The 24558-nt window shown below is 41.2% G+C and overlaps 1 protein-coding gene across 1 annotated transcript in view; it reads left to right on the top strand.

Moving 5' to 3' along the window:
- Positions 1 to 24558, top strand: part of CNTNAP2 (contactin associated protein 2) — a 1485958-nt gene that overhangs the window by 1017774 nt on the left and 443626 nt on the right. The window contains exon 14 of the mRNA XM_055084701.1: positions 14040 to 14196. Coding sequence (XP_054940676.1) covers positions 14040 to 14196 — 157 coding nt within the window. The remainder of the gene's footprint in view (positions 1 to 14039; positions 14197 to 24558) is intronic.

Raw genomic sequence — 24558 nt, 5'->3', positions numbered from 1 at the left:
AACATTTCTTTGCATCTTCTCGATCTTTGCCTCCATTCTTTTTCCAAGGTCCTGGATCATCTTCACTATCATTATTCTGAATTCCTTTTCTGGAAGGTTGCCTATCTCCACTTCATTTCGTTGTTTTTCTGTGGTTTTATCTTGTTACTTCATCTTGTGATGAAGGAACATAGCCCTCTGCCTTTTCATCTTGTCTATCTTTTTGTGAATGTGGTTTTTGTTCCACAGGCTGCAGGATTGTAGTTCTTCTTGCTTCTGCTGTCTGCTCTCTCGTGGGTGAGGCTATCTAAGAGGCTTGTGCAAGTTTCCTGATGGGAGGGACTGGTGATGGGTAGAGTTGGCTGTTGCTCTGATGGGCAGAGCTCAGTAAAACTTTAATCCACTGGACTGCTGATGGGTAGGGCTGGGTTCCCTCCCTGTTGGTTGTTTGGCCTGAGGCAACCCAGCACTTCTCTAGGAATTCCTCCTCCCGCTGCCAGACCCCCAGGTTTGGAAGCCTGATGTGGGGCTCAGAACCTTCACTCCAGTGGGTGGACTTCTGTGGTGTAAGAGTTCTCCAGTTTGTGAGTCACCCACCCAGCAGTTACGGGATTTGATTTTATTGTGTTTGCGGCCCTTCCTACCATCTCACTGTGGCTTCTCCCTTGTCTTTGGATGTGGGGTATCTTTTCTGGCGAGTTCCAGTGTCTTCCTGTCGATGATTGTTCAGCAGTTAGTTGTGATTCTGGTGTTCTCACAAGAGGGAGTGAGAGGACATCCTTCTACTCCACCATCTTCAAAGATCACATTTTTCACATAGTGACAAATTACTGTCTTGAGAGTAGTATGACAGACTTAAAGGTCAAGGCTAATTATTTTAATGTCATCAGTTTTTATTTTCTTTTTTAAGTTGTAGTAGAGAAGATGGGATTAGTTCAAAACGCCTTGGCATTAAGGCTTATCCTTCCCTCTTGTCCTTTCCATGATGCTCCCAGTAGCATCTTCATCAGAGTCGGTTGGAGATAAAGAAGCCGGCCTGAGATCTTCTCCAAGGCAGTGTTTATGTGGGGTTGATTCAGGCTCCTGCATGCTGGGAAGATGCAGTAAGAATCATTATAGCAATTGTATTTGGTTGGCCAAAAAGTTCGCTTGGGTTTTTAACGGCAAAGCCCGAACAAACTTTTTGTCCAACCCAATAGTTATTGATCAACATTGGCCCAATCGTCACAGCTTTCATCCTTTTCTCTTTGCAACCCCCCTGTGTTGTAGAATCTGCACTTGCTCCCTGATCACCCTTTGGCTGGTCTCTCTCTCCTCATACTCATGGGGCTTCCCTCTTTCGATTATTCACATTTGCTTCCTTACATCCTCCTTACCTTGACCTCTTGAAGTTTGATTACTTGAAACGTGAAACTGCCCTTCAGTTACATCAGTGACCCCCTAAGCCTCAAATCCACTGATGTTGATCAAGTGAGCACATGAAACAGTTGCAACACAATACGATGAATGCAGTAAGTCAGGTCTGTATAGACTGTGGCTTAACGCAAAGACGGGAGCAATATAAATTGCCTTCGGGAATGAGAATGAGAGGAGACTTCAAAGAAGTAACCTTTCTTCAGACTACATTGCCTTGATTATCTTTCCTCTTTGCAGCTGCCTCTTTTTTTGAAGTCTTTCTTCTTCTCCTCTGTTGTGGGCATACCTTGAGGCAAGCACTCAGCTGGCCCCTGATCCCATTCCAAGTACTATGTCCCCTCTCAGTTTCTGTCATTACTATGGATGACTCACAGATTCACAGTTTTGGCTCTGATCTCTCTCTTGAAATCACAAATCTTGTCTCTTGTGTATCCTCATCTGACCATTGCTATATCAGAGGGCTTCTCCACCAGGGTACTGTTGACATTTGCAGTGGGAGAGCTCTTGTTGTACAAGACTATCTCACGCATTGCCGGACATTTAGCATCCCTGGACCCAGGGCACTAAATGCCAGTAACGCCCTACAACTGTTTCTAAATCACACCTGAGGAGGTAGAACCAGCCCCAGCTGAGACCCATTAACACCTCAAATTCATCCTATGTAAAATCAAACCGAACTTCTTTTCTGCAAACCAACACCCTCCTCTGAAATAGAAAATTCTTTCAAAATGTTCAAATTTGCTTAACCTTAAAACCAAGGAGTCACCACCAGCTGTTCCATCTGGTTCTCAAATCCCACTGATTCCCTTTTATGGTATATTTGACCCCTGCCTCTGTAATGGGGCGTGTTCATGATCCTCCAGGTCTTTATCACATCATTCCTAGAACGGTTCCTCTGTTTCTAGTCTCCTTTCCCTCATGGCGCATCTCAGAGCATCACATCGACATGCTTCTCACTTGCTTTAAAACCCACAGGAACAGACTTCTACTACAGGATTAGACCAGATAGGTACCATGAAAGCCCTCCCCTATAAACATTTAAAATTGCATGTAAAAAATATTTTTTAAATCCTTTGAAATGTATAATTGAGCTTGAATGAAAGTAAGGAAGATCCTTAGTAGCAAAACCATGGACCCACAGCATAATGACTGCTAAAGCCATAACTGGCCTAAAGGCTTCTGCCAGTTCCTTGCAACCTTCATTTTCAGTTTCCGTGACTGTGTGGGGAAGAAGGGTCATACCAAGTGATGAGTTGAATCAAATATCCCTTTATGGAAAACAGAATCCAAGAGTCTAGATTCTCAGTGAAAAAAACCCTAAAAACCCACTCTGCAAAGGAAGATAGCATAGGAATTTTGACAGTCTGGACCTTGGAGGGAGGTAAAGAGAAAAAGAAAGAAATTATCCCTCGAAGCTGTGTAACAAAAAGCCAGTTCTGATGCCTGTTTACAGGTCAATTTCACACTCTTTGCACGGTTGGAAAAAAAAATTCAAGCTGAAAATATATTCTAAAGAGGTCTCAGCTTGGTAATACCCCCCAGGTATCTGATAAAAGCAAATATAAACTATCTGAGAGGTTCAACTGGACCTCAAAGAATTCCCAGAGATGCATTTCCAAGGAATATGATCTCAAAGGAAAAAATAATCAAGAAATGTGTAGTGAACCAAGATACCACAATTGTGAGTCTACAGAAATAACGAATAGCATTTTCAGTCCTGCAAAGACTTAAATATTGGAATTATTGGATCAGATGTATTTTTAAGGAGAAATTGAAGAGATGATGATGGAAGACACTATCAAAAGTCATTAGTAGCATTTGAAAAAGAGCCAAATAAACATTATAGAAATCGAAATGTAGTGGATAAAATTAAAAGCTTAATAGACTTAAATAGCAGTTTCTACCCAGCTGAAGTGAGACTAGTTAAATGGAAAACAGATTCTGAAGAAGGTTCCCAGAAATCTGGTTAGTAAGACAAAGAGTTGTTAAATATGAAGGAGAGATTAAAAGCAAGAAATTAGATCAATAACATCTAATACATATCTAATTAGAGTTCTGGAAGAAGAAAAAAGAAAAAGGACTAAAAAAGGTGAAATTTGCATTATTATAATTATTAAAGTATCATTTTCCTAAGCATTTTCTACTAATCAATAAAACTCAAAAAAATCCAATAAGAATATGCAAAAAAAATGAACAGATATTTTTTAAACTAAGGAAATATAAATGAAAAATTAACATGGAAAGGCAAACAATCAGGGAAGTATAACTAAAACCAAAAAGAGATACTATTTGTCATTCACCAGTTGTCAAAATTAACAGCTTAAGACCAGAGGTTGTCAAGGATTTGATCAACTGAAAGTTTTATATACTGCCGGTGGGATTCTACGTTCATACAAGTGATTTGGGAAAACAATTTGAACATGCACAAACCATATGACCTAAAAATTCCACTATAGGGATATGCTCAAAAGACTCTTACACATTTTCACAGAGCATGTTGAAATAGCAAAAAACTAGACACAGTCCCATGTTTATTAATATTAAAATTAGAAGTCAAAGAACAATATACCATATACCAATGATAATGGATAAACTAAGTACAAGGCTATATATTTTATCATTATTCCCTGTACTTTATATAAACTTATAATATTTGTATGTGTAAAGTGCTTTAACATTTAAAAAATTTAAGTTTGACTTTCCATTACTACAAAGCTAAAGTGCAAATATCATGAGAATACCCGTAACCATTTCTCGCACCACAAATTCTACTTCTCAACACTGTCCCCACCAGCCGAAGTGATTACCCCATAGTTCCTGAAATGAGTGGGATGTTTCCTTCATACCTTGGCCCAGCCATTCAGGAGATTCTGAAATGCTCATATCCTCATTCCGGTTGTCTAGATCCTACCCATCCATCAAAACTGCAGTCAGATCTGTCTCTTCATGGAGGCTCTCCAGTCCACCTTGGTCCTTGGTAATCACTTCCTTCTCCAGAATCCCATAGGACCCATTGCCTGAACTGCTCCTGTGACATCCAGTGTATATTTTTTCATCTTACTATGTGTGTGCCCTATCAGGTATCCAGGCACAAAGCTTTCATAATTGTAAACTACTAAACATAACTCAGTCTCCACTAACTCAGAACCTTAGAAGGGCAGGAATCAGTTTTTCACTTCTACCCCCAAAATTGTCTCACCAGCCCTAAGAAGGTGCTTATTGAGTATGTAGCATGTCATTTCAGTTGCAAAACAATATTTTTGCTACTAATTTGAAAAGTTATAGCCATCTTTTAAATACAAAACAAGCTGAGGTGCTTGTTTTATATTTAAAAGATAAAATAAAAATTAATAAAATCAGGGCACAGGATATCGAGACATTCAGTATAAATAATAGGCTGAGGGAAGGTATGTTTTTTCAAGTAACTACAGTATTTAATGGAGAATAAAAATAAGGGGAGCAACCAGTACTCACACAAATCATTGTCTCTGGGATTCAGTTAATTCCTTCTTCATTTGTTCTATAAAGAGGAAAAGAAATATTTAATATAATTGGCCAGGGCTTTTCCAGTGAAAAAGACTCAAAAAGTGCTTCACTATATCCTAAAAACAGCATGTGGTTCCATTCGATCACTTTGGTACTATTAATCACATTTGTTCCTGGGGCCATGGTACAAAGGAATTAACCAGAGTTACTGAGGAGACCACGAATGCCCATGACCTCTATAGAAACTGAAGCCAAGTTAACTTAGAGTGGGTTGGCTTATTCTGTTCTCTTAATTCTGCTCAGAATTATGAACTCCCATCGACTCTGTCACCTCAATTCCATTCAAATTAATAAAATCTATACATTTGAATAGGATTCAAAGTGATTTGATTCAAAATTCTGCTCAGTGGACTCAGTCCTTGATTGAAATCTATTAAGTTCAATTCAATAAAATAAATTTAAATATTATGCAGTGAAATTAATTTTTAATGAATTAACATTTCAGTTCGGGTCCATTTTGATCTGAACTTCAATTCTCCATTTCGAAATTTGGTCCCTATTCAAATTAATAAAATATAGTAAAATCCGATGTAACTCTGAAAGATGCAACATGAAGCTAATCAGCTTCACTCATTTCTGTTCAGCCCAAATCAAATGAGTTTAATGACATTCAGTCATAGAGAGAGAAAATGTTCACCTTTAATACCAAATGGAATGTTTACATTATAACTTCAAATTTATAAGTTTTCCCAATTTTACATCACTGTCTGCGGTATGAACTCCACAGGACTTTTTTGGATTAATTCTTTGTTTGGTCTTTATATTAACATAGAACAACATAGAACTAGATGGATGGGAAGCAAAAAAGAATATTGTTATCCAGTTTCGTGCAGTGATTTCATAAAAGTTGTAGATGGCTTGAGATGATGGCTTTTGTGCCTATGAAAATGCCAAGATATATGATTTTTTTTTTTAAACAGAAGCAATTTTTTATTTTATTTATTTATTTTTTTGTGGTATGCGGGCCTCTCACTGCTGTGGCCCCTCCCGTTGCAGAGCACAGGCTCCGGACGCGCAGGCCCAGCGGCCATGGCTCACAGGCCCAGCCGCTCCGCGGCATGTGGGATCCTCCCGGACTGGGGCACAAACACGTGTCCCCTGCATCGGCAGGCGGACTCTCAACCACTGCGCCACCAGGGAAGCCCGATATATGATTTTTAATTTTATTTTTAAAGCTCTTAATCTAAATAGTAAAATACAGCCATTTCGACTCAGGATCATGGTTATGAAATTGAGAAAAAGTGGGGGTGGGTTACAGTGACTAAATTATTCAGAGAAAAAATAATTAGCAATTTTAAATGGAGGTGTTACTGTGGTCAACACCGTGATTACCTCCTCAGATCTTACCTAGAAAACAGATCCTGGATTGGTGTCCCAAGGGGACCCGGGCACCAGGCCTCTCTCACTATTCTGTGAACTAAATCCACTGTCATTTCCGCAGGTCAGTGTAAGGCAGACCTGTATGAAGATAAGGATCACTAGGGTATTAAGTGACAGCATCTCAAGATCTTCCTCTGAGATTCTTATTCTATAGATTTTATTCTGTAGTCCAGGAAGTCTATATGGTTTACAAGAGCCTCAGGTGAATCTTCTTTTATGTGAGTTGGAAACCCTTCCCTGTACTGATTTCCCACTAGAGGGAAAAAACTTGTAAGTACTCCCTCCATGACATCCCCTCCTAGCCCTCATCTGTCTCTGAGGATCCTGAGACTTGGGCTGCCTTGGTCCAGTTCCTGGAAGTGATTGCATAGGGACCAATTTCACATGTCCAAGAAGAGAGGCTTCCTCTACTTAAGCCACAGAACTCTAGGACAAGTGGCCTGTTCCTCCTTCCAGTGCTGGGGGCAAGGGCAGCTGTCAGCATTATCTTTAGGGCTCTGCAACCCTTGGACTGTGCACATCTCTTACTGAAGGAAAAGGGGATTCTGGCCTGCTTGATCTTTCAAATTATAACTATCAGATTATCTGGAGAGCTCTATGGTAGCTACAGCACCTCCAGATTTCCTCTCTGCTCCAGCCCAACCTAGAACCTATTATAAAGGTTCTTTTACCTTCCTTCTTCTCTAGGTCATTTGCATTGAGAGGAAGGTTCTCACCAGTACAAAAATGTTTTGCATCTACAGTCTAGGATTAAACATATCTTTACTTAATAAGCATATTGTCACCGTGGATAATTGTAATCAGATCAGAGTGGTCAGCTGAAATTTAGTGAGGAAGTGGAGGAAAAAAGATTGGGTCGTGCCATGGTAAAGATGGAAGGGTACTGGGAGATTTTTCAGAGTATGAGTCTTTCTTTAGAAAGAGGATCCTGCACTGTAGCGGCCTTCAAACAGCCAGAATGGGCCAGACAGCATTCTGGGGAGTGCTGTATGGGAGCTGTCAGCAGGGGGCGCTAAGCAGAGCACTGAAAGGCAGGTTCCTGCTGCAATTGTACCTGCTCTAGTTAGTTCCTCTGCTAAAAAGCCACCTGTGATTCTTTAACACAATTTGTAGATAAGGAGCTAGTGGTAGATATAATAAGACTAGGTTTCATCAAGCTAAAAATATACTTTTAAGTTTTCATTTTGGAGACGATAAACCTTTGCAGTAGTTAATGTTAGGTATTACACTTTTTAATATTCTGCAAAAGTGGATGAAATGAAACTAATTAAACGTCCCAGTGACCATACTGGGTCTTACTGTAGATGTGCCAGGATAATATTTATGTAAGCAGACTATTAGGTTACTTTGTGTAGCCCAGAAGTTCTAAAGAACATATTTTGAAAGTCACAGGTATGTCCCACATTTTCATCAAGAAGTCCCCATGCATTTGCCCTTGTGCTTCTGAAACAACTTGTTAGTGGAGAAAGTAGGAGATCTGTTGGTTTCTTTAAATTTGGAGGAACAAGTTGCCTTTTTTTTTTCTCCCTATTTCAGTTTAGTCATCCAAACCATAATAAATCCTCAGCATAATAAAATTTGGTTTTAAGTGAGTACAAAGTGCCACGATTACACTTAATTCAATCCATATTTGGCTGTTTTAATACAATATGACTTACTTTGATAATTCAGCTTCTAGTTAACCTAGAATGTGGTTTATCATTTCATAATCTCGTTGCAGTGATTACACCTACTCAATGTAGTTAACAAAAATCTTCATATTCTGAGATCAGAGAAATTCTTGAACTCTTAGCACTGGATAATTAAATTGTTTCTTTTCTCACCACTCCTTATCTTGTCTTTTAAAAAGTCTTTCCATTTTTATCGCCTTTAACTTCTTTTCCCCAAAGCCAATTAATCGGTAAGTAATGATTTGTAAAGCAAAAAGTAACACTTCGTTAGCACAGCACTGAAATAAGGCAGTTCTTTGCTCAACACAGATTGAACCACTCTCTTCTCGCTGAGTATAAAATATATGCCAAATTAGTAAATTATGATGATTTAACTAAATTAACCAACACTAATAACAAAGGGTACAACTTGCTTTTTCCCTGGAATGTGTTGTTCTTGTTGGCATTCTTCTGTTCCTGGCAGATGAGGAAACAGCTATAAGTAAAACATTTTGTACTGCACTTAACTTATTTTCCTAGGAAGGAGAGCAAAATAACGTTGATTTTGCATCACCCTAACTGGGAACGTTAGTTATATAAGACTAGAAGTAACTTGAGAAAAAGGTGGGGATGGGGGAAGAACTGGGAGACTGAGCTACCCTCACCTGGTCAGTAGTGTGTCTCCTTCTTGCACTGAATACAAGAAACGTCACTGCAGATCACCTTCTTAGATCCCATCCTGATGTCTAATGGGAGTCCTTCCCTATAGGCACGGAGGTCTGCCGTGTGAGGTTAGTTCAGAGCCTCGGTCCCATGCAGAGCTTAGGGCTTCTACTGGAACACCCACGGCCCAAACAACTTGACAGTGAGCCTTCCTCTCCTGGGCTTCCTGGTCCTCCTGTAGGTGTGGCTGGGAATCAGCTGGCTCTTTCTCCACATCCCCTACAGCACATTTCTCAGTGTCCTGCTGAGGGAGCCGCTGATGATGACCTTGTCCCTTGACTGACATTGTCCTGATTTTTATCAAGACTCCTGAGCCGTACAGCTTCTCTGGTTCATGCAATTTATCATCACTCTCTCTGACAAAAATATAACAGTGTTAGGTTGTTTCTACTGGCCACTGGAAGGAAGAATCGGAAATGGAGCTGAGATTCTGAGATACATACTCTTTCATGGGCTTTTTGACGTACGGGCAGAACAAGGGCATTTCCTGCCAGGCAGCCCATTGACTCCTGTTCTACGGGTGTCTGGTTGTTTCTTACCCTCCACCAGGTGTGTTAGTATCCCCTAATTTCCAAAAACAGTGATAGTAACTGAAATTTCTTTTGAGAGAAAGAATTGAGCATTAGGTCAGCTTGAAAAGATGCAGTGTGGTGAATAGATGTGATAACCAGTCTCGGTCATTTTCTGGAAGGCCCCAGGGGCCTTGGCAAGGTAAGCACGGCACCGTCCACCTTTGTCCTCTTCCTGTAACACGGCCAGAGATGGAATCAACAGAGACCTAGTGCAGCTCACTAACCAAATGGCTCAAATTTTATAGTTTCCGTAAATGGAGTATTTTAAGCCTCATTTTTTTTAAACTCCCGACTGCATCAAAAGGAAACAAGAATTTATTATTGGCCATGGTTCCAACATTGGAAAGCATCAGAAGTTGGACGTGTTACTCTTTACCCTGATAGAAAGGGAAGCGAGAAGCAAAATGGCTTGAATGTAGAAAGCAAACAGCCCCCTATCTGCTGGGACAGGCCCCAGAGACGCGGAGACAAGGTTTCAGAACGGACCCTTATCTCAGAGAGCTGGCATCTTCCTCCCTTCAGAGTAGGGTGCTGAAATCTCCCTCTCTACCGCTTGCCAGATCAACTCAAATGTATTTCTAAAGATTCAGGTGCCATAAATGATCTTGTGAAGGGGAAAAGAGTGACTTTTCCAAATTAAGTCAACACAACTGGAAAATCTGGAAATTTGTATGAAGTACAATACCTGAATAACTCCTTTCTAAGTTCAGAGCATTTGCTCATTTATTATATCAAGCCTGAACTTTGCTCAACACAGATTGAACCACTCTCTTCTCGCTGAGTATAAAATATATGCCAAATTAGTAAATTATGATGATTTAACTAAATTAACCAACACTAATAACAAAGGGTACAACTTGCTTTTTCCCTGGAATGTGTTGTTCTTGTTGGCATTCTTCTGTTCCTGGCAGATGAGGAAACAGCTATAAGTAAAACATTTTGTACTGCACTTAACTTATTTTCCTAGGAAGGAGAGCAAAATAACGTTGATTTTGCATCACCCTAACTGGGAACGTTAGTTATATAAGACTAGAAGTAACTTGAGAAAAAGGTGGGGATGGGGGAAGAACTGGGAGACTGAGCTACCCTCACCTGGTCAGTAGTGTGTCTCCTTCTTGCACTGAATACAAGAAACGTCACTGCAGATCACCTTCTTAGATCCCATCCTGATGTCTAATGGGAGTCCTTCCCTATAGGCACGGAGGTCTGCCGTGTGAGGTTAGTTCAGAGCCTCGGTCCCATGCAGAGCTTAGGGCTTCTACTGGAACACCCACGGCCCAAACAACTTGACAGTGAGCCTTCCTCTCCTGGGCTTCCTGGTCCTCCTGTAGGTGTGGCTGGGAATCAGCTGGCTCTTTCTCCACATCCCCTACAGCACATTTCTCAGTGTCCTGCTGAGGGAGCCGCTGATGATGACCTTGTCCCTTGACTGACATTGTCCTGATTTTTATCAAGACTCCTGAGCCGTACAGCTTCTCTGGTTCATGCAATTTATCATCACTCTCTCTGACAAAAATATAACAGTGTTAGGTTGTTTCTACTGGCCACTGGAAGGAAGAATCGGAAATGGAGCTGAGATTCTGAGATACATACTCTTTCATGGGCTTTTTGACGTACGGGCAGAACAAGGGCATTTCCTGCCAGGCAGCCCATTGACTCCTGTTCTACGGGTGTCTGGTTGTTTCTTACCCTCCACCAGGTGTGTTAGTATCCCCTAATTTCCAAAAACAGTGATAGTAACTGAAATTTCTTTTGAGAGAAAGAATTGAGCATTAGGTCAGCTTGAAAAGATGCAGTGTGGTGAATAGATGTGATAACCAGTCTCGGTCATTTTCTGGAAGGCCCCAGGGGCCTTGGCAAGGTAAGCACGGCACCGTCCACCTTTGTCCTCTTCCTGTAACACGGCCAGAGATGGAATCAACAGAGACCTAGTGCAGCTCACTAACCAAATGGCTCAAATTTTATAGTTTCCGTAAATGGAGTATTTTAAGCCTCATTTTTTTTAAACTCCCGACTGCATCAAAAGGAAACAAGAATTTATTATTGGCCATGGTTCCAACATTGGAAAGCATCAGAAGTTGGACGTGTTACTCTTTACCCTGATAGAAAGGGAAGCGAGAAGCAAAATGGCTTGAATGTAGAAAGCAAACAGCCCCCTATCTGCTGGGACAGGCCCCAGAGACGCGGAGACAAGGTTTCAGAACGGACCCTTATCTCAGAGAGCTGGCATCTTCCTCCCTTCAGAGTAGGGTGCTGAAATCTCCCTCTCTACCGCTTGCCAGATCAACTCAAATGTATTTCTAAAGATTCAGGTGCCATAAATGATCTTGTGAAGGGGAAAAGAGTGACTTTTCCAAATTAAGTCAACACAACTGGAAAATCTGGAAATTTGTATGAAGTACAATACCTGAATAACTCCTTTCTAAGTTCAGAGCATTTGCTCATTTATTATATCAAGCCTGAACTCACAGTACAGTTGCCTACCTTTAAATTGCCTATCTCTAACTAAAACAAAGACAAAAGCTATTGGCATATGTGAGAAGGCACAGCAGCAGCCTTTACCCAATTCCAATATGGCCCTCACTTACTTTACTGTGTTATTGGCTTAGATGTTGTGACTGTTTACACGATAGCTCACTGAGTGCAAGACTTTTTCCTCCTTTTATTGCTGAGCACAAGCACATGCACAGATACAGGGACAGGTGTGCACCTAACATCCTGAAAGGGCTGGTGAGTTATTAGAATGGAATTTTAGTCATATGCCTGGAGACTTTAACCGTCAAGTGCAGGTTTACTGGCCGCACAGCCTCCATGAGATTCCATTCATTCCCCAGCTTCCCGCATGGGAAGCTGCTCTCAGGGCCTCCGCTTCCTTTCCCTTCCCTTCCCTCCTCTGCCTGCTGCTGCCTGGCGTCTTCTTCCTGTCGTTCACCTGACACTCCTCTCAACAAAGACCGTCCAGCTGTCACATTAAAAGAGAAAGTCCAAACCTCCATCTTAATGGACTTTGCCATGAAATCTGACAATGCCGACCACCCTGCTTTTCTGGAAATTCTTTGCTTGTTTCTCCTCCACCCTCTCTGTCCATTTGCCTTCCTGACCTCCACAGTGGCTAGCTCCCTGTCTTTCTGTTCTCTAAATGCTGTTGGAATCCAAAAGATTCCAGTGACGTCACTCCTGCTACCAGTCATTTACCTGATGGTTCCTAAAACTGGGATTTTCCGCCCAGAGAATGCTCCTGAGAGCCAGACTTCGATAGCCATTTGCCTACCTCATGTATCAGGTTCATCATCCTTTCTTCGACATTCCCTGAATTTCTCATCTTCCTCCCTGTGATCTACCTTGGTGAAGCACATCACCATCCTCTTAGTCACCTGAGCCAGGAACCCAGGATTAATCTCCACACCATCTTCCCACCTAAATCCCAATATTCCCAAGCTGGTTATACCTCCTAAATCTCTTTCCACTTTCTCTTCCTCTCCATTTCCACTACTCTCTTATTATTTCTCTTTTGTATTAACACAGGAGCATCACATCTGGCCTCCATGACTCCATCCCCCTGAAATCTGTCTTTCATCTCATTGTAGATCTTTTAAAACACAAATTTGATCTTGAAAATCTCCTGCTTAAAATACTTTAATGGTATCCCATTCATTTCAGAATGAAGTTCAACCTTCTTAAATAGCAAGAAGTAAACACAGAAAAGCAAGAATAAACCAAGGCAAAATAACTTCTTATTTGGACAAAGTTTGTTGTGCTGTGACCCTTACCCACTGTCTATTGTGACCTACTCCTGCTACCCTCTCAAACTTATCTCTTCAGCCCTATTGTACCATCGATGGGTATGCTCCTACTTGAGTGTTCCACGTAGAACTTTGCCATTCTGCTTCTTTTACGTAGGAGTCCTTATCTCTCTTACCTCCTTATTCACCTGGGTAACTTAACCTTCAAGACATAGCTCAAATTTGTTACCTCTTTTAGGAAACCCTCCTCCTGACCTCCTTTCCCTCACCCAGTCTCCTGTGTGTTCATAATAATAATTGAACTGAACTCTCAATCTGTATCTTTTCTCTCCATTTTTCTGCTGAGTTTCTTATAATGTTTGACACATAATGGAAACACAGTAGATGTTTGATGATTAGATGAGTGAATGAATGAATGAATGGGTGAATATTAGGCCAAATAATAAGCGAAGTAATATTGTATAAAGAGCATTGTACAATGTCTTGTGAGATACAGTGTCAAACTTCTGGTTTGGGAGCCAGTCTGCTGTGTAATTGAAAGAATTGTGTAACCTTTCTGGACCTAAGTTGCTTACCTGTAAAATAAGGAGATCATACTAAGGCATAAGTCCATGTTTAGCTCTGATATTCTGTCATCTCCATGACTATCATTTCACAGAAAAAGCACAACTAGCCTTGAACTGAGTTGTATATTAAAGAACCGGTGCATGGCCTACACACCTTCATTGTGCATGTACCCCATCTGAGCAGCCAGTTTACAGAACAGGCTCCTAAATTCCTGCAGCTTGAACGTAAACGTGTCTTTCAAAGGAAGAGGTGCATACCTCGGTGGGAAAACTTGAGCTTACCAATCCCTCTGATATTTTTTTATTAAATATTCCTTTTATTGAATTGCATTGACTTCTAAGAGGGTTGAATGACGGTCAGTCTATCAGAGAGAGATGCTGCTCCTGGGTTGGGGGGATGTAAGTGTGACACGATAGTGCCTGGGTCCTGGTCCTACTTCAGTGTGCCTTTCCCCTTTCTTGTAGATGGAAGCCCTTACACCTGGTGGGTGGGCAAAGCCAACGAGAAGCACTACTACTGGGGCGGCTCCGGGCCCGGAATTCAGAAATGCGCCTGCGGCATCGAGCGCAACTGCACGGACCCCAAATACTACTGCAACTGTGACGCGGACTACAAGCAGTGGTGAGTGCGGGGGCTGGCGTGAGAGCTCGCCCTCCTAGCGCGCCTGTAGGTCACCCTAGTTAGATGGAGGAGAAAGTGTGAAAAGTGCTGAAGTAATAAGGTAATAGGTTAGAAAGGTTTAGAGCTAACCCAGTTGGCAAATGTCAGGGACGTTCGGAAAAATATAAAAGCAGAAAGAGGTCAGTGCTGCAAGGGTAGGCATTTAGAATAGAAGAACACATACTGATGTGTTCATATTTTATTCAGAGAGGGAAATAATGAGCCATGTAGTAGACAGTGATTTGCATTATAAAATGTGCTTTGTGACAATAGAGGGGGTGGCCGCGGGCAGGGAGCCCGTGTGCAGGCGTGTGAGAGCGGTCTCTGCAAACAGCCTCCTATGGTGAGTGCTTCCACCTCCTGCAATGTTTGCTTTGAGTAGCTGGATGAGAGAAAAAAAAAAAAAAAAAAGACAGAGGGGAAAACGAAAGGGAAAAAATTGTGCTTTGCTCTCGGTTTCAGCAACAGTGCTTACCGATCTACTTTCCTTTTATGCCTTGAACTGTTTATAACTCTGATACAAATCAGTTCAAGGAAGATCTATTTTGGGTTTCTTTCATCCCTCTACTGGCTTTTGTCCTGCTTCACGGTGAATGGCTGGTTCTGTGTCAGTAATAGATAAAGATAAATCAGCTGTCATTGCGTAAGAAAAAGGCCCCAGAAGTTGGAGAGGAAGAATATAAACTTGAGTGCGGTTCTTCCCAGACGCACACATCCTGCACCTGCTTCTGGTTTTCTGACACGTGGAGAGGCCGGCTGTGCTACATTCCCGCCTCTGGGCGGCAGCAGAGAGCAAGTCCTGCATTTCCTCACGTGACCAACCACAATTTACTATTGTCGCCTCTGTTTTACACGATTTGGGACAATTTACAAGACAAGGTCTTCCTACCAGTTTACTGAAAACTAATTCTGAATGTAAAGTTATATGATTGTCAGGTTGGATGCTTATTTTCCAAAAGCCATTTTTCTTTTAGTAAATGAAATGAATTACCAAGGCTGAACGTTTCAGTGGCCTAGAATTTGTGTGTGTGTGTATAAATAGTTATCATTATTCTTTAATTGTGTTTTATCGTATAGAGGAAATCATGATATTCACTTTTTAATTTGGTTTGAAAGGTGTATCTACACGCACGCGCACACACACATTCATACCCAGTACAAAAACTAGAAGTCGGGAGGCTGAAATGAGAAGGACCTGGGCTTTGGAGATAACTTTTTTTCACTCAGTCAGTGCTGCATTCTGTGAGTCATTTACTCAGCAATATTGATGGAGCTCTAATGTGCCAGGGAGTCTTCTAGGTACTGCGAAGAAAACAGAGAATGGCAGTAACAAGAACCCCTGCCCTGACTTATGTTCCTGTCACTTCTCACTAGTTGTGGGTCCTTAAGCAAGTTCCACGGGCTCTCTCAGAGTCATTTCTCTGTTCAGCTTTGACTCACACCCGCTTCGGGGAGCAGACTTTGAGTGCAGCCTCCCTGACCAGAAATGAGAGCCCTGTCCCAGATGGCTCATTGGCCAGGGAACCCAGACTGTTCAATTCTTTATGTACTACCACAGAAGAGAGTTGACATGTTCAGAAGGAAAAGGGAAATCTTGTGTGTGAATCCAAGTGACATGCATTTCTGTCAGACGTCATTCCAAGTGCTAGGGATACAGTGACAAATAGAACATGCTCTTTGTCCTCAAGGTACTCAAAAACTAGTTAGGAAGAAAACACACACACACACAGAGACGACATAAAACAATCTGTGCTCTGAAGAAGACATTGCAGGATACAACAAAACCAGTGCAAGAAAATTTAAAGTCCAACTGAGGGACAGTTGGGAGGAGTTAGGAAAGTCCTTACAAGACAGGGATGCTTGAGAGAGAAGTAAGAGTTTGCCAGGCACACTCTTCCTTGCATGATTGACTTGGAGGAGAAGCATGAGTAAGGACAACCAGTTTGGAGAACTGTCAGTGCGGTAGATCTGGAATGTGATGTGGAGAAGAGGGAGAAAGCACAGTAAGGCTGAGGATCTGGGCAGGATAACATTAGAGCTGCCATTCTTTTCAGGGAGTGGTAGGAGTTTAGATTTATCGGCAGTGAGCCCCGTGGAGGAAACCTTGATAGGGACGGCGGCGGGAGGGGAGGAAAACAGTCAGCAAAGGGTGTCAAGATAGTCCTTGAAAGGCATCGCTGGTGGTCCAGTGAGTAAGACTTCATGCTCCCAATGCAGGGGCCTGGGTTCAATCCCTGGTCAGGGAACTAGATCCCGCATGTATGCCACAACTAAGAGTTCACATGCCACAACTAAGAAGTCTGCATGCTGCAACTAAGAAGGCTTCATGCCACAACTAAAAGATCCCACATGCCGCAACAAAGATCCCATGTGCCACCCGGTGCAGCCATATATAAATAAATAAATAAATATATATATATATATATAAATAAAGGCATCAAGGGCAAGACCATGGAAAAAGGGGAATATATGTAAGATATTTGGGAAGTGGTACCTACAGCACTTGATAGTTATGACTATGTGAGAAAAAAGAGAGGAGTCTGGGTAGGCTCCCCACTGGGCACCTAGAAATGGTTAAATTCCTTATCAGGCTAAGAAATAACAATTTGAGGGGGTAGGTGATGAGTTCAGCTTTGAAAATATTAAATTTGAGGCTCCAGCATAACACACCATGTCTCAACCCAGAGGGGCACCATTCATGGGATTCCTGATTAAACATACAGGCTTCAGAGCAGTGTATTTCCAAGAACACACCTGAATTCAAATCACAGATGGGAAGACGGTGTAGACAGATCTGTTCGGCCTCACTCACAGACACACCCGTCTAGCAAGCTCTTGATTGGATTATAACTTTTCACAGTTACTTGGGGACTTGGACGGTGCTGATGTCTTGTTCCCTTCCAGCTGAGTAGCAGCTAAGACATCCTCACCCCTTCGCTTCTATGAAGTTTGTGTAATGTCTCATGATAGGGGCACTATATTTTGAGCTATATACTGAAAAGTATAATAAATATGTTTACAATAAATAGCTATGAAAATGATCTTCCCTGTTTGGCACAAGAAAAGAAGTTTTTGGTGATGTCTTTTGGGGCTTTGAATTCACCAGCACCTGGCAAAGACCTGTTCTGTGGATGCTTTCAATGTTTTAGAATGATTGGTTCATTTCTGGAGGTGTGTTCCCAAGTTCCCAGGAGCAGTAGAGAGAGACCTGGACTTGGAGACAGAAGGCTTTACATCCAGGCCAAGATTTGCCACTTCGGGGGCAGGTTTTTAACCAGTCTGAAACTTAGATTTGTCGTCTGTATGATAAAAATCAATCTTGACTGGTAGATTTTTGTGAGAGTTAAATAGAATGTGGAATAGGAAAATATTCTGTGAATTGTACAGTGCGGATACATACCTATCTGCAATTCTTAATTATGTAATTCTCGTTGCAATTCTTAATGGCTCCAAATGAATCTTAAGAAATGAAAGCAGACTGTGGGAAGAGGTCCCTTTGCGTTCTTGACCTGCTGTGCCACAGGGCTCAAGTCGAATTCTAGAATACCACATGGCAGTGATACTGAGCAGGCTTTATCAGAGAAACTTACAAATCAGAGACCATCAAGAGAAGAGAAGGTCCAGGTCCACCAACCCTATCAACCCTCAGAGAGAGACGCTGGCACCAGGCTCTTGTGCTGAGCACAGTGTTCCAAAGAACCCCTGGCTTCTCTCTCTTCTCATAGGACAAGAATGAGAGCAATTTTGTCAGTGGAGGAATCAAATTCTGAGGGCACCAGGCCAGCTGGGCGTAGGGCCAGCTCTTTACTGCATTGTCTGGTAGTGCCGCAGGAACAGGAAGGAAGCCAGGGCCCCTGCAGGAAGCTGACTCGAGTGCAGCCTCCCTGACAGAGAGAACTGGGGAGCACTTCCAGCCGGTTCATTGTCCAGGCTACCCGCAGTGTGTGCTCCATGGTCACTGGTATCCAGTTCTTTTCATCCTACCACAGAGGACAGCTGAGAGGCTCAGAAAAAGGAGAAGCTAGTGCAGACACCCAAGTGAAATTCGCATATGTGAAACCACATTTGTTGTGATGTAAAAGTAAAAATAGAGGTTCTACTGAATCTCATGCTTCCAGACTCCAGCTAAGAAAGTTACTTCTTCCAATCATCTTACCTCAATCACAGAGAATAATTTGGTTAAACTGGGCTGAGACGAATGGGTGCAAAGTTTCCTCCTACGCCGTTTTCTCTTTACGTGACCTAAGTGGGGCATTTCACCTCTTTAAGCTTTCATACCAGCAAAGTATAGATAGTGCTTCCCAATTCATGTAAAGGTCTGGTAAAGTGCTGTCATAAATGAGTGTTTAAAATTGCAGTAGGGTATATTATTTTTATTACTTGAATGTTGAATGGAAGTGCAGCTAAAATCTTAAAAAATTTATTTTCTTTATTTTATTGAAGTATAGTTGATTTACAGTGTTGTGTTAATTTCTTCCATACAACAAAGTGACTCAGTTATACATATATATATATATATATATTCTTTTTCATATGCTTTTCCATTGTTTTGTCACAGGACATTGAATATAGTTCCCTGTGCTATACGGTAGGACCTTGTTGTTTATCCGTCCTGTATGTACTAGTTTGCCTCTGCTAACCCCGACCTCCCAGTGCATCCCTCCCCCACCCCACCTCCCCGTTGGCAGCCACCAGTCTGTTCTCTGTGTCTGTGAGTCTGTTTGTTTCTTAGACATGTTGATTTGTGTCGTATTTTAGATTCCACACATGGATGATATCATATGGTATTTGTCTTTCTCTTTCTGACTTACTTCACTTAGTATGATAATCTCCAGGTCCATCCATGTTGCTAAAAATGACATTATTTCATTCTTTTTATGGCTGAGTAATATTCCATTGTATATATGTACCACATCTTCTTTATCCAATCATCTATCTATGGGCATTTAGTTTATTTCCATGTCTTGGCTATTGTAAATAGTGTTGCTGTGAACAAAGGGGTGCATGTAGCACCCCTTTCAAATTATAGTTTTGTCTGGGTATTTGCCCAGGCGTGGGATTGCTTGAATCATTAAAAATTTCTTAAAGTTCAGATACATGAATTGGGGGCCAGGAAAATTTTAATTACTTTCTAAACTTACATTGGAAATGAGAAGTGGAGATAAGACTAAGACCCAGATTTCCAAACTTCTAGTCCAGTGTTTTTCTACAATATCATGATCTAGGAAGACTACTCTTGTTTTTATCTTTTTAATGATTTATGAATTTAATGTTTTCACTAGTTATATGTAAGTTTTAAATTTAAAGCTTAAACAACAGACAACGTATTATACGTTCTTTTTTTAACTCTAAAACTTAGATTAAGCATTTTTTCTTGTTTACTAGAGTAAAATATACAAAAATGGAGCTGAGATCAATTAGATTGTAGCTCCAAGTGTGATTGTGTCTCACAGCAAAGTGGCAATGGGCTGTGAGAACTATAAGCACCTCAATAATTGCCTGAGAAATTCTGCACAGTTCTTTCTGAGGTTGAATGTAATTTAACATTTATGATTTTACTATTCACAGCAATAGTAAATATTCCCACCTACAGGGCCAGAATCCTACTTAAGTGAGCCTTGGTCTCAGCTAAGTGCCCACCACTGGGTAATTCCTGGTCTCTGACAGCCCGACTCAATGAGCTAAAACATCACATCTGAAATTAGCAATTCCAAAATGGAATTACCAGTGAAGGTGTGCCATTCATTGCTTCAGTACCTTCTTGCATGTACTTGTAGAAATTCTGGAGAGTTGTGTCCTGGCCAAGATGGGCACATACATGGGAGGAAATGAGTGAGGTGAAAATCCATTAGCACGGTCTTTGTGTTATAATTAGTAATCAGTTCCCACCTCAATAGTAGAAAGGCCAGTCACATACTAACTGGTAGTGCCTTATTCCATAGACCCTGAATGGAATTGGTGTGTCTGTGGAGCTTTTCTTCCTGGGCCAGAAATAATCCATGACAATGTTTACAGGCAGCAGAACCTCTTCACTGCTTCAAACCCAGAATCTTAACTTTTGATTGGCTCAGCTTACTGTCCAACTACTAACAGCAAAATATTTGGAATATTTTTAAAAGTAATCATCCTATATTTTTTCATTGTTGTAATTTCATCTAATCTTCTCAGTAACATTTTTCTGTGAAACATGTTCAGTTTTACTCAAAGTGAAATATTTATATGTGCATTCTCACCCATCATGTTGTTCAAATAATAATAATAGTGAACATTTTGAGTGTTAATTATGTGCCAAATATTGTTCAAGAGCTTAAATGTATCATGTCATTTAAACATCACATTGACCCAATGATGAAGGTGCTGTTTTTCCTCATTTTGCAGATGAGGAAATGAAGCCCCAGAGAGATTAAGTTACTTCCCCAAGGTCACACAGCTAACAAGTCATAGAGCTGAGATTCAAGCCCAGGACAGGCAAACTCCAGATTCAAGTTCAAATATTACTCTGTAAAAGTTCCAACACATGTACTATATACAGTATGATTTCATTTTTTCCAATTTTTAAAATTGTTATAAAATACACATAAAAAATTTACTGTCTTACCAATTTTTAAGTATATGTAGTTCAGTGGTATTAAGTATTCATTTTGTTGTGCAACCATCACCACTATCCATCTCTGGAAGTCTTTTCATCTTGCCAAACTGAAACGCTCTACTCGTTAAACAATAACTCCCAATCTCTCCCTCCCCCAAGTACCTGGTAACTACCATTCTACTTTCTGTCTCTATGAATTTGACTGCTCTGGTGCCTCTTATAAATGGAATCATACAGTCTTTTTGTGGTTGGCTTATTTCACGTAGCATAATGTCCTCAAAGTTCTTCTGTGTTGTAGCATGTGTCAGAATCTCCTTCCTCTTTAAGGCTGAAGATAATATTTCGTGGTATGTGTGCACCACATTTTATCCCTTCATCTGTCAATAGACACTTGGGTTGCTTCCACATCTCAGCGATTATGAATAGTGCTGCTATGAACATGAGTGTAGGATTTCAATTTTATTATCTACTTTTACTCACCTCTGTGGTATTCCTTACTTGGTTTTTTGGTTCAAATTATTTTCTAAATGTAACCTGGTTTTGAATCCTAGTTCTGTTCCTTGCTAGCTCAGTGACCTTGAACAAGTTACAAAAGTGCTCTGTGAATATTTCCTTAGAAAACAAAATTGAAACAGTAATAATACCTACCTTGTGTGATAGATGTGAAGTTTAAATGAGAGGATACTCCTGAGTGAGAATGCACATCTGTATTTCACTAGTAAATGCTCCCCTAACATTTACTGTCGTTGTTTTGACTACGTCCAGTAAATACACGCTGAGTTAGGTCGTGATTGTCCGGAGGTACAGCCCACTGGCCTTCACCAACAACTTCTCCCTGCCTTTCACTCTGGCCGTCCTGCCTGCGTGCCCTGGTGCCGCCTCGTGAGATTCTTGTGCTGCCGGTGACGGCTGTCTCAGTCCGTGACTATCACTAATGCTCTTACAGGAGGCAGATGTGGAAACCCCACTGTGTCTTTCAGCGAGGCCTTACTGAGGGGCTGGGACTTAGAGAAATCTGACGCCGAGAGAAATTGACCGCTTCTGCCTGAAGTGAGCGCTGTCAGAGACCACAAGCAGCACTGTGATCCCCGAGGCCCTGCCTGGCTCCCAGGGATCCTTCCCCTGGAGCTCCACCCTGCTCTCACTGACGATCTTCCTGCGGCAGCCCTGAGCGCTAGGATCCAGGCCGGAACCTCCTTGAGAACCCGCGGGAGGAGGAAGTCCTTCTTCCCCACCCCAAGCCCTACCTCAGTTCCTAGAGGAGGAACATTGGCTTCTCAGGCTGATTGATGGTACGAACATTAATTCCCTTTCAGGAGAAAATTCTCAGCTTAAAACAGTGTACAACAAAGAGCTGAGTCTATCACTGGCCAGGAACAGGCCATGATGGTGGGTATATTTTCTCAAATCTACATTTCAGTCCTAGGTGATACCACCTCTGGGACAGTAGTCTGACCCACAATGTGCAATGACAACATCAGTGCAGTTTCACTTCATGATCTCTCTTCATGAAGGAAGAGAAGTCAAGGGAGCCACCTTTAAGGGAAATTTGGAAATTGCTGTCAAAACTTTCATGTATCAATTCTTTGACTGAACTTTTCACTATCTGGCATTTACATTCTTGTATGAATACGAACAAATATAAATACTGAGATTTTATTTTCCACTTTTTTGTAGAAGCCCAAACAAAACAAACCCTAATAGAAATGTCTATTAACAGAGTTTTAGAGAATTACACTGTATTTAGGCTGTTAAAGGAAGGCGATAGATACGCAGACACTTGCATAGAAAGATGCCCAGATGAAAGGGCAAAAAGCAAGTTGAAGAACACCATGCATGAGATGAGTCTGGTTTTTTAAAAATGCATAGAGATCCATAACCCTTATACATACATAGACAATTTCTGGAAACTATACAATAAAAACTATTGTAGACTGAGGATGTGGGGACTTATAGAAGACTTGTCTTTAGCCATACTACATCTTGAATTTACTCTTCGATTTTTTTTGCCATGATCGTATTTAACCTGTTCAATTAAAATGTTTTAAAGTAGTTTAAAAAACTAAAATTAAGAAGTAGGGACCCCACAGGCACCCCGTTTCATAATGAAACAATAGTAAATTGTTTTCTTTTTAAAAAACAGATAGAAGAATAATTTTCAACAACAAAATGGCATCCCTGCTCTTGATTCCACCAGCCCCAATACTCGAATGAGTGTCTAGGCAAACTGGAAGACTCCCCTTTCCTATTTAGCACAGTGAAAGCAAGAACATCCTTGCCATTAGCCTTACTGCAAAATATGTTTTTTCTCATTGATCTGAATTCTGTGAAACAGCTATTTGTGCTTTTAATCTCTGGGATCCTGCTTTTGATAATAATTGCTTATATCCCGATACTCAGTAGTCTTCTTTATGGATATTATAGGAATGTGATTTTATGAGGAGCACTGATATCACTTATGAGTAACACTCTTCTGGTTGCTAAATAGACCAAAACAATAGTTGATATTCAAATAAATATGTATGCGCATATAAAATAAAATATTTAAATGGGTAGCTATCGATATATTTCCTTTTTAGATACATAAATGGAGATGCCTTTTTGATGTAATGAAGGCCATCTTCATTAAGTTAAACTTTGTTAAAAAAATTTTTTTTAGAAAGAAGAAGAAAGAAAAAGGAAACTTTATTTTAATGCTGTTTAGCCCCAAATCATGTGTTTCAGTATCAGAGCATTGCCAGAATGAATTTAAGAAAGGTTCTACACCCTGGGTATTTTATTCCTTATACTTACCCTTCTGAAGTTCACTGGCCAGATTTCCTCTACCGTAAAGTTGCATCTAAATAGGATATTCCTCAAAAAATCTAGCAGATAAACTCATTTAGAAGCCTAACTACTTTTCAATATGTGGGTCAGGGCTAAGAGCCCAAGGCAAGGGCTTCTGCTCTTTCATTAGGAATCCACCTCGGGATGTGAAACAGGAAATATCCCCCAGGCTCATCCAGCAGGTGCTGGATAGCTCAAGATACAAAGCAGCCCTGTGACTTAAAAGACCTACTGGCAATGGGGACAGGGAAATGTCTCTCTTAGTTTGCAGAAAAAGCATAAAAATGATCTATTATATTCTGTCTCAGGGACACTTTGGTGCCAACTTGCTTGGCATAGCATAGTATTCTCCTGTCACCTCGTGGATTGTATCATGACAGATAGGTAATTGGGCTCCGGAGACGATGTCAGCAAAGTGTCAATATGGTTTGACCAGTGCCCCTAAATAATATTGATGACAGGAAAGGGAGAGAGATTAATCAGGTGTGAACCTGTCAAATGTACAGAGCGTGCGGTGGGTTCCTGAAATAGGCACAACTAACAAAAGAATGCTAAATGGACTTGAACAGAATAGCTTATTTAGTGATCTTGCGAAAAACAGAGCTAAGATCCAAGAGAGATTTATAAGCAAGTTCATTTTCCATCAGCATCCCTCTCTCCAAAATGCTTTAAAAAGAGGGAGATCTATTATTATATTTTCTGGGGGAAAAATTGCATTCTTCCTAAAAATCAGTCATGAGAAAAAGATCAAATTAGGGCTTCCCTGGTGGCGCAGTGGTTGAGAATCCGCCTGCCGATGCAGGGGACACGGGTTCGTGCCCCGGTCCGGGAAGATCCCACATGCCGCGGAGCGGCCGGGCCCGTGAGCCATGGCCGCTGAGCCTGCGCGTCCGGAGCCTGTGCTCCGC

This window comes from Physeter macrocephalus, chromosome 5 (genome assembly GCF_002837175.3).
Source record: "Physeter macrocephalus isolate SW-GA chromosome 5, ASM283717v5, whole genome shotgun sequence".
NCBI classification, from domain to species: Eukaryota; Metazoa; Chordata; class Mammalia; order Artiodactyla; family Physeteridae; genus Physeter; species Physeter macrocephalus.
Note: the sequence above shows the minus strand (reverse complement) of the source record. Positions and strands in the feature narration are given on the sequence as shown.